The sequence below is a fragment of the Triticum aestivum genome, chromosome 3A (genome assembly GCF_018294505.1).
Source record: "Triticum aestivum cultivar Chinese Spring chromosome 3A, IWGSC CS RefSeq v2.1, whole genome shotgun sequence".
Lineage (NCBI taxonomy): Eukaryota > Viridiplantae > Streptophyta > Magnoliopsida > Poales > Poaceae > Triticum > Triticum aestivum.
In genome coordinates this window covers 703,138,976-703,153,400 of record NC_057800.1, presented here as the reverse complement: position 1 = coordinate 703,153,400, position 14,425 = coordinate 703,138,976, and the positions used below count along the sequence as shown (strand labels likewise).

The 14,425-nt window shown below is 50.2% G+C and overlaps 1 protein-coding gene across 1 annotated transcript; it reads right to left on the bottom strand.

The window, feature by feature from the left end:
• Positions 1-4,440: 4,440 nt before the first annotated feature.
• LOC123059270 (chitinase CLP-like) lies at positions 4,441-13,543 on the bottom strand. The gene is made up of 2 exons (XM_044481876.1): positions 13,008-13,543; positions 4,441-5,182 (listed from the first exon to the last, which is right to left on the bottom strand). The coding sequence occupies exons 1-2, from the start codon at positions 13,541-13,543 to the stop codon at positions 4,441-4,443; spliced, it is 1,278 nt and encodes a 425-aa protein (XP_044337811.1).
• Positions 13,544-14,425: the final 882 nt, after the last annotated feature.

Sequence of the window (14,425 nt, the reverse complement as noted above, 5' to 3'; positions counted from 1 at the left end):
TTCGCAAATGACTTTTTGTCAAAAAAACATAATGCTTGGTCAAACCGAACAGAATTTAAAACTAAAGGTTTTTAAGCATGGAAGCGACTTAGCTGGTTAATGTGCTCGGTGTCGATGCACGGCCCGAGCTTACGGCGGGACAAGGTCCCAGCCCCCAAGCCGGTCCCGAGGTGGCGGAGCGAAGAGCTCGGCACTCCGAAGTGGCGACATAGCACGGCCAATGCAGGCCGACATTGTGAAGCCGAAGTCCCCGGCGTGGCTTAATGAAGTAATGACGAAGCCCTCGGTCCAGCCGAGGTGACGTGGTATGTCAGTACACCGAGGTGACAGCGCTGCCCGACCTGGATGCTTTACATGTGCATAGAAAATAGTGCAAGCCGAAGATAATAATAATAAAAAAATTGTTGCATAATTAATAATTTATGCAAAGTGAGTAAAAAAACAAATTTAGCATGTGTGCCGAACACTCGATGACGTAGAGCTCTCTCAACGATGTCGAAGTCCTCGAGGAAACCGAACATGTCGGTATGGCAATTCGACCAACAAGGTGATCACGCGAGCCGATTGGGACAATGACGTTGGCTTGCCAAAGTGACTGCGTGACGTAGTCGAAGTCGATCACCTACACACATAAAATAGCGCGGTCCAAAAAGGATAATTGCTTTTCGCAAAAATAATTTATTGAAGGAGATGTGGCCTGGCGCCGAAGTCATGTCGATGCAGGGTGTCGGCGTGACGCGGTGAAGGCGTGGCCGAACCTGAATTCGCAGGCCGGTCTGAGTTCCGGATGCGGCATTCGCCGAACTATATACGGAAACTGACCGAACCACCACGCGATCGTTGTTAATGCGGCCACTATTTGATAGACCTGTGTACAGATGATGAAACAAACCAGAGTAATAATTCCTTGGAAAAAATAAACCCAAGCAAGAAAAAATACTAGGATTAATAGCACCTGGTTTATCTGTTGTAGCAATCTGAAGAAAGGTTACTCCCAAAATTGCGACTCGATCCGCACACCCATTTTCTGATGGGCAATAAAGTGACGGCATGGCGATGCTGGCAAAGGTGGGCTCGCCAAGGCAAACCCCCGGTCCAGCTAACGTAACGAAGCTGGTCTGCTGGTGACGCCGAAGTCACGGGAGTATGTTGATGAAGAAATAGTAAAGTCCCCGGTCTACCCGAGATGGCGGAGCGGGTCAGTAAGGAGACGTTGCAGCTGCCATGTCAGCCGAGGTGTTAAAGCAGTTCGGCATGATGGACATTTTCTTGAAAAAACAACAGTGCTGCCATGCCGACGCTGGTCATAACTTGTGACACGGTCAATGCCGGATTGATGAAGTGACCGAGCGGCGATGTCAGCTAGCCTGACCCGTGCAATCCATGGGGAGATGGTTTTGGTGATGATTTATCCTTCGTGATGCCGAACTCTTGTTCGGCATGCCGAGCTGATGATCTGATAATGTTAGCCTCGGCTCGATGAAGCGACGATCTGTCTAGCACAGGTTGGCAGACGTGGAGCAATGTTACCGGACTGGTGTGACACCAGGGAGATGGTGAAGAGTGCCTAAAAAAGGCTTAAAATTTGGACGCCGATAACTGCCACACGTGTGGCATATACGACATGCGCCCACACACCATGTGTGGTGTGAGCAGGAGCATCCCACGCGGGCTGTGTGTGGGTGGACATTAGAATTGCCCACATGTGTGGGCACGGCTACTTCGTGCCACACGCCCAACAAGTACTACTCATCTCCATCCCGTGCGTGTGGCACGAAGCAAAAATGCCCACACGTCCTGACGCAGCTACGTTAGGTACCCCGCGGGATGACGACTTAGTTGCCAGCCTGGTTGGCAGATGTAGTTATCCGGGATGGCAAGTGTAGTTGTAAAAGCATGGCAACTCTATCTGTTTTGGTCAACTATATTTGCCATGTCTAATTTATGGTAGTTGCCGCATGTAATCAAACCGTAGTTGCCGTGTGTGATTAACTACTTGCCACATATGGTCAAAACAGTAGTTGTCATGTATGTTTACCTAGTTGCCACGTGTGGTCCAACCATAGTTGCCATGTATTGTTAATCACAGTTGCCATGTGTGTTTATCTTGTTGCCACGTATGCGCAACTGCAGTTGCCGTGTAACAAGGAATCACAGTTGCCATGTGTGTGTACCGAGTTGCCACGTTCGCGTAACTGCAGTTGCCATGTAGTAAAGAATCACAGTTGCCATGTGTGTGTACCAAGTTGCCACATTCGCGTAACTGCAGTTGCCATCCACAAGGTAGTAGTGTCGTGTGGGCGAAAAGTAGTTCACTCACACGCGCATGACCTAGTTGGTGACTGTGTGGGCGAAAAGCAGTTCGCCCACACAATGCAGCTGGCAAATAGCGTGGTGTGGGCATGTGGGCAAACTCTCCAACGCCCACACACCAGCCCCGTCCTACGTGGCACACCAAATCCACCTTTTTCGTGTCAAGATTTGTGCAAAAGACAGTGAACATGATCCATGCGTGTGGGCGAGTTGGGTAATGCCCACACGTGTGGGCATTAGTGTTTTCGTAAAATTTTATGGGCACGTGTTAAAAACAACGCACAATACCATAGAAGAAAATTCCCTTAAAAAGGTTGTCCAATATCAAACATGAATTCTGGTCGGATCCGTATTCGCGCAGAAAATAGATCCGAAAAATGATGCACTAATCGGAAGGTTCCTGGAGTTTGTATGATCGGATCGAGCTGAGATTTTGAGGGGTGGTAGATATAGGAATTCCGCAGCCGATCAACGGTTGGATCTTTCAAAGGACATCCGAGCTAGGTGCTGGAGACCACGCCCTAAACTCGTCCAGATTTGACACGGCTCCGGTATATCATAAATTTCCCGAGATTCCTCCATCGGAACTCGACGAAATTTTGCATAGTTGTTGTAGACTCAATTCCGCACAATTCCATCAAATAAATTGTCAAAGTGATGCTCGAGGAGGTGGTGGCAGCGGATACAAGTTTGCTGTTTGAAAAAACAACACGGTCGCCCGAGGGCAATGTTGACGTTGAGCCTCCGAGCTCCATGGGTGATTCCTCCATGATCTTGATAGAGATCAGAGTTGATGTTGATGAAGGCCCCCGTTCGAACATGACGATCGAAGATGGAGCGCGGTCCTCGGTCTAGCCAAGGTGACCAGTCGAGCCGGCGACGAAGATGCCGGCATCACAGTTGATCTGCGGGCGAGCCATTGATCCTTTGCCGATCACACAGCGGAACTTTCAATGAAAGCACCATTGTCGGTGTCAAAGTCGGCAGATCTTGGGTAGGGGGTCCCGAACTGTGCGTCTAAAGATCGATGGTAACAGGAGATAGGGGACACGATGTTTACCCAGGTTTAGGCCCTCTTGATGGAGGTAATACCCTACTTCCTGCTTGATTGACTTTGATGAGTATAGGGGTTATAAGAGTTGATCTACCTCGAGATCATATGTTGTGGTCTAAACCCTAGAGGTATGATGAGTAATGTCATAATAATCTACCGACTAGCCTGGCCTCGGATTATATAATGTACCAAAGGCCTAGGATAACAAGAGTCCGAGTCAAATACGCCGGTGGAGAGGAGTCCTTGTCTTAATCACCAAGTCTTGTCGAATCTTCCTCGGGTATACATCGGCTGTCCGAACTGGCCCATGAGCATACGGCCATGGGGGTCCTCGGCCCAATCCAACTGATTGGGAGACAACGTGGTGAGTACCCCATAGTCCAGGACACCGTTAGGGGGGTGGCGAGAGGGACGTGGGAGGATTTGCTGCAAATGGCGCCAAATGGTCGGGCGGGGGGTTTTGCTTTGTGCCACCGACAGGCGGGTCAGGGGAGGACAAGCGCGCGCGTCCCGCCCGTCCACGCGCTATCCATTTTACCCCAAAATCGGTGCAAACTTGAGCCGGGGATGGGTCGAAAGCAGACACAAAACGGATAAAAGTTCATTTGCTCCCACGCGCCGGGCCGTCTGGTTTGTTCCTTTTACTCCAGACAAATGGGGTCGGATAAGATGGGGTCGTGCGGTGAAGTTGGCCTAATACTCTTAAATTTCAGGACATTTTTTGATCCGTACATTGACGTAAGAGTATCACCTCCCTTTCTTTTCTGTGGAAGATAGAGGAAAGAGAATGTCATAGTCATGCACACACCTTGCGTGCATTCTCTGACCATAGGTGATGGAATCTCTATGGTGGTTTGACAGTGTTATATACAGGATGAGAAATAGTCAAATAGCCAAGTACAACCGAATAATTTTGTGTAGGCTTCTGACTTCTCAAATCTCGATGTGCTTGGATGTGTGTAATTTATTTTGGCGCATAGGGTTGTCTGCGGAAAAAATGACGGAAAAAACAGTCAAATTGAAGCACGGAAATTCGAAATCCAAGCAACACAATGACACCACACAACACTAGGCTAGGCTGGCATCGTAAAATTGAAGTGGCCGCACGAGAGCCCATTGTTGAGGTGCTGCCCGGTGGTGAATCCGAGCGTCTGCTTCTCCTCGTCGATAACCAGCAGCATGTTCTCCATCTGAAAACTTCCGATCACCACCGCCGGCGCCGCACCATCGCCATACCCGGCCTTGTTCCCCGCCTTCATCTCGACGAAAGCCAAGCACGGCGTGCCGCGGTTCAACCGCACCACAGAGTTCATGCCAAACACCGGCCAGCTTGTGCCGCCATCCAGCATCAGGCTGATCCTCAGCACGAAGAAGCCGAACCGCTTCTGCGGCAGCTTCGAATTGTTGTAGCACAGCTCGAACGGCGACGCGGCCGGGAAGGGGACCCTCAAAGCGGCAGCACCCCAGCACTCCATAGCCTGGTCGAACACGTTGATGAATGGGCGGTACACGTCACTGCGCAGCTCCGTGTAGGGGGTCGTCGTGGAGAGGCCGATGGTGAGCGGCGCGTGCTCGCCCGGCAGGATCTGCACTCCGTCCATGGTGATGCCCTTGCTGGCCATGATGTAGTAGCCGGGGGAGTCCTTGTACTTGCGGAGGTGGGTGTTGCTGCCCAGCATCTCCGAGATGGGCTGCCCCAGGACAAAGAGCGGGCCGCCTCCGAAGATGGCGACGCCGTTGCCAGGGCTGCTCGAGAGGCAGAGCGCAAACGAGTTAGCCACGCCCTGAGTGCCCGCGACCTGCGCGGGGAACGCTGTAAAACATAATATGTTGGGAACTTGCTCGACACCCTAAACGGGGTGTGACTCTTTCATTATATAGAGGTACCAAGAGGTACAATATAATATTACAATATTAATACACAGACTATGTATATATACAGTCTAACATCCTCCCTCAATCTTAACTGTGGCCTGAAGTACAAAGCAAATTAAGATTGCGCCTACAGCCTACAAACTGTGGTTGTGGAAGAGGCTTCGTGAAGATGTCAGCAAGTTGATCCTTTGACGGGATGAACTTGATACAAAGTAGTTTCTGTGCAACACGTTCCCGAACAAAATGATAGTCAACCTCAATGTGCTTCGTCCTAGCGTGAAAACTGGATTAGATGAAAGATATGTAGCACCAATGTTATCACAACACAGAACCGGAGGATGAGCTGAAGCAACTCTCAACTCTCTCAACAGAGACTGTACCCATATGATCTCAGCAGTGGCATTAGCAACTGCTTTGTACTCAGCTTCAGTACTACTGCGAGACACTGTGGCCTGCTTTCGAGCATTCCAGGCGATCAAGTTAGAACCCAGAAATACCGCATATCCCCCCATGGATCGCCTGTCATCAGGACTGCCAGCCCAATCTGCATCTGAGAAAGCTGAGAGCTCACATGATGGCGCAGGCTGAAGAAGCAAACCATAGGAGACAGTAAGACATATGTAACGCAAAATACGTTTCATAGCTGACCAATGAGATGTCCTGGGTGCATGAAGAAACTGACAGACACGGTTGACTGCATAGGAGATATCAGGCCTGGTAATAGTAAGGTATTGCAGACCATCAACGAGACTGCGATACTCATTAGCATCCTCAGGTGAAAGAGAATCTCCATCAAGGGCAGATAACCGATCAGTGACAGACATCGGAGTAATGGCATGTTTGCACTTCAGCATACCAGCACGACGCAGCAAGTCCAAGGAGTACTTCTTCTGTGTAAGAGTCAAACCAGCAGAAGAACATGAAACCTCCAGACCAAGGAAAAAATGCAAGGCACCCAAATCCCTGACAGCAAAGTCACCACTGAGTGCAACCACAAGACGATCAGCAGCAGCATGGGATGAACTGATGAGAATGATATCATCAACATAAACCAGAAGATACATCGTAACCTCAGGACGCTGAAGAAGGAACAACGATGTGTCTGCAGTGGAGGGAGTAAACCCAAGTGCTCGGAGAACAGAGCCAAGACGAGCATGCCATACACGAGGAGTCTGTTTCAGTCCATATAGCGCCTTAGTCAGACGACAGAGATGACGAGGGCGTGCAGGATCAACAAATCCAGGTGGCTGACGCATATAAACCTCCTCCTCCAGAATTCCATGGAGGAAAGCGTTCTACACATCAAGCTGACGAAGAGACCATCCACGAGTGACAGCAAGAGACAACAGCAAGCGAATGGTAGTAGGCTTGATGACTGGACTGAACGTGTCTTCATAATCAAGACCATACCTCTGTTTGAAGCCCTTGGCAACAAGCCATGCCTTGTAGCGTTCGATGGAACTATCATCATGTCTCTTGACTTTGAAAACCCACTTGGAATCAATAATATTGACACCAGATACTGGAGGAACAAGCTGCCAAGTGTCATTTTTCTGGAGAGCCTGAAACTCCTGTTCCATAGCAGCGTGCCACTGAGGAATACTCAGTGCAGCCTGGAAGTGTCAAGGCTCGGCAGTGGGATCAGCAGCAGTGTGAGACATGCACGCGGCTAGCCATGCCACAGTCCCGTCCTTGCGTTCCTTCGTACAGAAAATGCCCAACTGACTCCGTGTACGAGGACGAAGAGGGACCACAGACCGTGTCGGCGATACTGACACAACCGGTGATGAAGACGAAGCTGCAGCATCGGGAGAGCTTGCACTAGGGCTCCCTGACGACGACGAGCGAGGCGAGGCCAATGCACTAGCAACCGAGGCGGGACTGACCGGGTCCAGCTCCAGGCCGGTCGAAGCAACCGCCGGCCGAGGCGAAGATGCCTCCAGGTCGGGCGTGACCCCTCCTGGGTCAGGCGGAGCGCCGGCTGATGGACCAGGCAAGGCCAGCGGCACGCCAGGCGAGGCCATCCGAGGGCCAGGCGGGGCGCCGGCCGAAGGACTGGGCGAGGCCAGTGGCGGGCCAGGCGAGACCGGCGCCCGCACGGCAGCCTCCAGTGGCGATGTAGGGGCGGGTACGCGGGTCGAACCCGATATGCATGGCACATGCACATCCCGAGCAGGAGCTGCCGCGTCGGTTTCCTGTTCATCAAGAAGCTCAAGACGAGCGCCACGTCCAATACCTGCAGCATGATTAGTCAACAACGCAGGGGCATATGCAACATCCACAAATTGATCAGGCAAAGGTATGGACATGTGCACCGATTGTGAGGAAGTGGTAGAGTTTGTCGGAAGTGCGCGAAAAGGAAACACGTTTTCATCAAACACCATGTCACGAGAGATGTAAACGCGATTGGTAGGAACATGGACGCATTTGTACCCTTTGTGAAGAGAACTGTACCCCAGGAAGACGCACTTCTTAGACGGAAACTCTAACATACGCTTGTTATATGGGCAAAGGTGAGGCCAACATGCACACCCGAACACCTTTAAAAAAGTGTAGTCTAGAGTCTCTTTGAGCAAGAGTTCAAGCGGAGTTTGCATTTTCAGGAGTCGTGAGGGAAGCCTATTTATGAGAAAACAAGTTGTGGAGAAAGCATCACTCCAAAACCGAAATGGAACGGATGCATGAGCGAGCAAGGTTAGGCCAGTTTCAACAAGATGACGATGCTTACGTTCGGCAGTTCCATTTTGCTGATGTGTATGAGGACAAGACACACGATGCGAAATCCCAAGTTTGTTAAAAAAAGAGTTGAGGTTGTGGTATTCACCCCCCCCCCCCCAGTCAGATTGAACATGGATGATTTTCTGCTTAAGGAGACGCTCAACATGTGCTTGAAACTGGATAAAAACATCGAACACATCAGACTTGCACTTAATAAGATAAAGCCAAGTAAACCGACTATAAGCATCAATAAAACTGACATAATAATTGTGGCCACGAACAGACGTCTGGGCATGACCCCATACATCAGAAAACACAAGCTTAAGAGGATGTTTCACAACACGACTAGACTCTGAAAACGGAAGTTGGTGACTCTTGCCCTGCTGACAGGCATCACAAACGGTTTCAACAGATTTATTGGACACAACTGGTAGTTCATGACGATGCAACACATGACGAACTATAGGAGCCGCAGGATGACCAAGGCGCGCATGCCAGTGCGTAGGCGACACACGAACATCACTGAACGCCTGAGGAGAAGACTGCATTGATGGTGTGCTCGGTACATCAAGTGCGTACAAGCCATGGCGAAGACGACCGCTAAGCAGAACGACCCTCGTGTCCCGATCCTTGATAAAGAAACGAGAAGGGTGAAACTCAGCAAGGACATTATTATCACGTGTAAGTTGAGGAATAGACAACAAACTACGCGTAGCAAAGGGAACACGAAGGGCATTGGAAAGATGTAGTTTGCGAAAATTGTGTGCAAGGAGAGAAGCCTGACCAACATGAGAGATGCGCATACCTACTCCGTTGGCGGCGTGCACCTGATCATGACCACGATATGTCTCCTGAGTAGAGAGCTTGCCCATCTCGCCAGTGAGGTGGTTAGTAGCGCTGGTGTCCATATACCATGTTGGATCAATGGAGTAGGACGGAGTGCGACCATGATCATGATTAGTCACGGCGGCGGTAGCCTGCTTGTCATTTCCTTTGCCATTGTTGCCAAGGCCCAGAAAATCTTGCTTGTAGCGACGATGAAAACGAGATGCAATGTGGCGCTCCAGGCCACACAGCTGGCAAGCCTGCGGGGCACCGCAAGAGGACCAGCAAGCAACCGGCCGGTTTCCACCCGTGATGGATGGCGCATTGCCACGTGGAGCCGGCTGTGAAGATGGTGCCTGCTTGCCTCCTGAAGATGAAGGCCGCTGAGGTTTGCCACGAGTCGCGGCGTTGGCGGAGGCGGAGCCCGGTGAGACACGGCGGGCCTTGATGCGCTGTTCACGGCCAAGGAGTCGGGCATACAGCTCGCGAGGTGGAAGTGGATCGTCACGGCCATGAATGTTCTCAACGAGATTGTCATAATCATCGTCGAGCCCGTTAAGAACGAAAGTGGTGAACTCCTCATCCTGCAGAGACTGGCCAACCGAGGCCAATGTGTCGGCGAGACCCCGCATCTTGTTAAAGTAGTCCGTGATGCTGAGGTCACCAAGATTAGTCTCACCAAGCTCGGTGCGTATAGAATGAGCACGCGCCTGAGACTGCGAGGCGAAGCTGGTGTGAAGCGCCGCCCATGCCTCCCGGGATGTAGCAGCGAAGATGACCAGCGATGAGATGCTCGGAGTGAGCGAGGACTGGATTGCAGAGAGAATGGCCTGATCCTGGGCCACCCATGTATGATACGCCGGGTGATGAGTGGGCGGACACGGGATGGATCCGTCAGCATAGCCCTCCAGATAGCGACTGCGCAGAAGAGGCAACACCTGGGCATGCCAGGACAGGTAGTTGTCCGGCGTGAGCTTCACCGGCAGTAGATGCGAGAAGTAAAACGGTGATGGCGCCGTGACCTGAGCGGCGTGAGCATGCATCGGTGGCGCGTAGAGACCCATCGACGGGGCTGTCTCGAGATGAGGAGCACTCGCCGAGTAGACGCCAGGAGCACCGGCAACGAGGGCGTCGGCTCCGTAGTTCGCCGTGGCCACGTAGGATGGTTGCGGCGGTGCAGCCACGAACCCGGACGGCGCGGGGTAGGATTGGCGTGGCGACGGCACGTAGGGGAGTTAATTGCACGGAAGTACCACAATTGGGGCATCACATGCAGATTGGTACCATGATTGCCAATTTTTACGTGTCAGTATCAACATTGATCCAAATTTTTACAAAAAAGGCTAAAAGGCTGATTTATACATATTGACAGTGTATCTGACAGCTGGGGCCCGTCTGGCAGGTGCCGACGTGGCATATTTTTTGCAGAAAATCCCTTGGCTTTATCTGTAATCACATAAATGCCCAGTCGCAGAAAAACCGCCATTGAGAGGGATTTTTTTTTTCGTTCGCAAGTTTATCACGTGATTGGTACCATGATTGCTAATTTTTACGTGTCAGTATCAACATTGGTCCAAATTTTTACAAAAAAGGCTAAAAGGCTGATTTATACATATTGACAGTGTATCTGACAGCTGGGGCCCGTCTGGCAGGTGCCGACGTGGCATATTTTTTGCAGAAAATCCCTTGGCTTTATCTGTAATCACATAAATGCCCAGTCGCAGAAAACCCGCCATTAAGAGGGATTTTCGTTCGCAAGTTTTTCACGGACTTGTTTGAAAGTTTCCAGCGAATTGAACAAACAAATAACAGAAACAGAAAAAGACACGCGAGGGCTATTCGAACCAGCGACCGGCAGGTGTTCGGTTGCGCGCGCTAGCCACTACGCCACAGCATCACTGTTGACGTGATCCAGGCGAAAGTTATATTATACTAGCATGCACACGCTGGGCCGACAGCTGGGCCAAGCAAAGCCTGCAATATTTTACGAAAATCCATCATGTCTAAGAAAATGTTCACCATAAATTACAATAAATTCACCTTGCATTATGTCAAATATTCATCATATCTTTAAAAATTGTTCAACGTATTTAAAAAAATGTTCAGCATAAATAAGTAAAATAAAGAAAAACAAAGCGTCAACAGGTTTCAAACCAGCGACCAGCAACACGCAAGCGGAGCGCGCTAGCCACCAGGCCACAGATATGCACGCGTCATAGTGCGGGCAGTACACTCTTTATACAAACAAGCAAACGCTGGACCGGTGGTTGGGCCAACCGAGGCCTGTAATAATTTTTTCGTTTTGCGTTTTGCTGGGGCTCGTTCGTTGCCCAGGTTTCTTTTTGTTTCTTCATCTTTTTTCATTCAATGAAATTGATCATTTTTGTAATATATGTTGAACAATTTTCTTAATATATGTTACAAAAATTGTTCAACATATATTAAGATTTTTTAACTTATATTTATCATTTTTGTAATAAATATTCACCGCGCATTATGTTAAAAAAATTAATAGATGCAAAATGATCATAACATTTTTTAAGTTTATAGTGAACTTTTTATTCTGCGATATTTTTTGTAAATACACACTGAACATTGAACATTTTTTTATATACAATGATTTTATATAAATATACGATAAACTTTTTTTATATTATAAAACCATTTGTCACCTATATATTGAACCTTTTTAAAACGATGAAAGTTTCATTCTGGGGTTCATATTTCTATTTGTCAAAAAATAACAAATGTAGTAATCTGCATGTTTACCAAACTAATATTTTTCTCAAAGATAATTCTATTAATACAGCCTGTGTAAAAATAAAAAAATGAACATTTTGCATCTACTAATTTTTTTGTAAAATATTGCAGGTTTTGCTTGGCCCAGCTGCCGGCCCAGCGTGTGCGTGCTAGTATAATATAACTTTCGCCTGGATCTCGTCAACGGCGTAGTGGCTAGCGCGCGCAGCCGCAGACCTGCGGGTCGCGGGTTCGAATCGCCCTCACGCGCGTTTTTCTGTTTCGGTTATTTGTTTGTTCAATTCGCCGGAAACTTTCGAACAAGTCCGTGAAAAACTTGCGAACGAAAAAAAATCCCTCTATACCACGTCGGCACCTGACAGACGGGCCCCAATCAGATACACTATCAATACGTATAAATCAGCCTTTTAGCCTTTTTTGCAAAAAATTGGACCAATGTTGATACTGACATGCAAAAATTAGCAATCGTGGTACCAATCTGCATGTGATGCTCTAATTGTGATACTTCTGTGCAATTAACTCCGCGTAGGGCTGCGGTGGCTGCGCCAGGAAGTGCTGCTGCGGTGGCGGCGCGGAGTAGATCGGCCCCGACGGTGGCCCGTGGTGATGTGACGAGAGAGCCGCATAGGGTTGGTGATGATGCGGCGCCGCGTAGGACTCCACGGGCCAGGAGGACTGCGGCGGCTGAAGGGAGCCCTGGGCCGCCGGCGGCGCACCATACAAGGCAGGAGCGACGCCATTGGGCGTCTGCGCGACGACACCGTAGGGCGGCTGCACGGCAACGCCATGAGACGGCGGCGCAACGAACTCAGCAGAGGAGTCGGCCGACGGATTCGATCCGATCGGGGACTCGGTCGGCGGCAGGGCTCCGTAGGCCGACGCAAGGGGCCGAGAAGTGAGGAACGGTGACATAGGAGCGAGGGCCGGCGCGACGGCGGTGGCAGCGACGGAATTCGGCGCACCGGCGGCGGCGGCGGCGGGAGTAGCGGAAGACATCGAAACCCTAGTTTGATACCATGTAAAACATAATATGTTGGGAACTTGCTCGACACCCTAGGCCTCCTTTGGTTTGGAGGAATTTTATAGGAATTCTAGAGGATAGGATTTTTATAGGATGTTTTCCTTTAGAGTCCTTTGGTTCATACAAATGGATTCCTATTCCTACATAGGATTGGTTCCTATCCTCCACATTTCATAGGAAAATAAAAATGAGTCTAGACTCAATGAAAAAATTTCTTTGGTGTCAACCAAATGACATCTTGTTTTCTATTCCTACTCATAGGATTTGAGATACATGTCATCTCATTTCCTACAAAATTTCTATTCCTACGTTAATTCTATCCTATGAACCAAAAAAGGCCAAACGGGGTGGCTTTTTCATTATATAGAGGTACCAAGAGATACAATACAATGTTACAATATTAATACACAGACTACGTATATATACAGTCTAACAAACGCGAAGCTGGAGCGCGCGAGCCCCGCCACGCCTACGGCCCCCACCGGCAGACCCTGTAGCAGGGTGTCGGGCGCGCAGGACGTCACGGCGGTGAACGACACCGGGCCCAACGGGTTCATGCCGTCGGTGGCGTTGGCGGAGAGCGCCACGCGCGTCATGTCCCCCGAGGCGGTGTCGCCGGAGACGGAGTTGTGCGGGTGCGGGGTGCACTTGCAGCGGTAGGGGTTGTGGACGTCGGGCATGCCGTAGCCGGTGTGCGGGCAGCTGGGCGGGTGGAAGCGGTGCGCGCACATGCAGTCGATGTTGTTGCACTCGAGCGTGTCGTGGGGGGCGCCGTCGTCGCAGGTGGACCAGACGATGGGGCCGGAGAGGTCGAGGACCAGCGGGCGGCCGGACTTGACGGGGATGGTGTAGAGGGAGGTGGTCGCGTCCTTGGTGACGGCCGTCACCAGTGACCTGCCGCCGCCGTCGCCCGCCGCCGTGCATGCAAGCACAGAGAGAGAGACCGCGACGAGGATGAGGCATTTTGGTTGCCACATTTTGGACTGGCCAGGGCCGTGGACCTGTGGTGGATCGAGGTGCCATTGCTTGCTCGTTATATACGTCGAGCAGAGTAGACCCGAATCCGATGAGCGTGCCGGGATTCTCGTTGATGGCCGCTTCACGACGGAGCCAGCCATGAACGATGAGTCTGCGCTAGTTTACTGCTCCGTACATAGCGGATCTAGCTAGCTGATAATGTGGCGCGCGGCTATCGTTTGTCAAACGGTCGATCAATCTATAGAATAAAGAGTTAAATACACCTACAGTACACTAACTTGCACTGCGGGAACAAATTCATACAATAACTTGAAAATTGAGACAAATGGGTCACTAAAGTTGTAATGCGGAATCAATTTCATACAAAATACTCCGAGACAGCCACGTCGCACGCCACGTTGGCAGGGGAGCACGCCCCGGTGGGCTGGTTAGTTTGCACGAAACCCCCTGAGTAATGAAAACACTAAACCCGCAGTCCTGATTATTTGCACAAAAGTCTCCTGATATGTTAGAATAACTAAACGCATACAAATTTCTTAACTGAAACCGAAATTGAATCTAAGATTGCTTAACTGACAGCAAAAGGAGAAGATAATAAAAAAGAGCATGGACGACCACAGCCACCTACTCGTTGACCACATCGGGTGCACCGCTTGCCTCAGTGTCATGCGCACTGGACGGGAACACGGTGGCCGATCCAGCGTACGGACGGCGGCGTCGTGCTCTTCCGCACTTGGGCGAGAGAGAGAGAGGAGGCAGTCCTCCTAAGGATAATAAAGGATGAAGTATATATATGCATTCATAACATAGCAGGTTCAGAATATTCAGAACATTTGGAACTGGTTAAGAATAGCATGTATGCATTCATAACATAGCAGGTT

Bases quoted from the DNA above. Each gene is read 5' to 3' on its own strand.
- LOC123059270 (XM_044481876.1), bottom strand. From the start codon at position 13,543: ATGTGGCAACCAAAATGCCTCATCCTCGTCGCGGTCTCTCTCTCTGTG. The intron at 5,183-13,007 runs CGCGTTTGTTAG...ATTATGTTTTAC, and splicing joins GGGCTCGCGCGCTCCAGCTT to AGCGTTCCCCGCGCAGGTCG.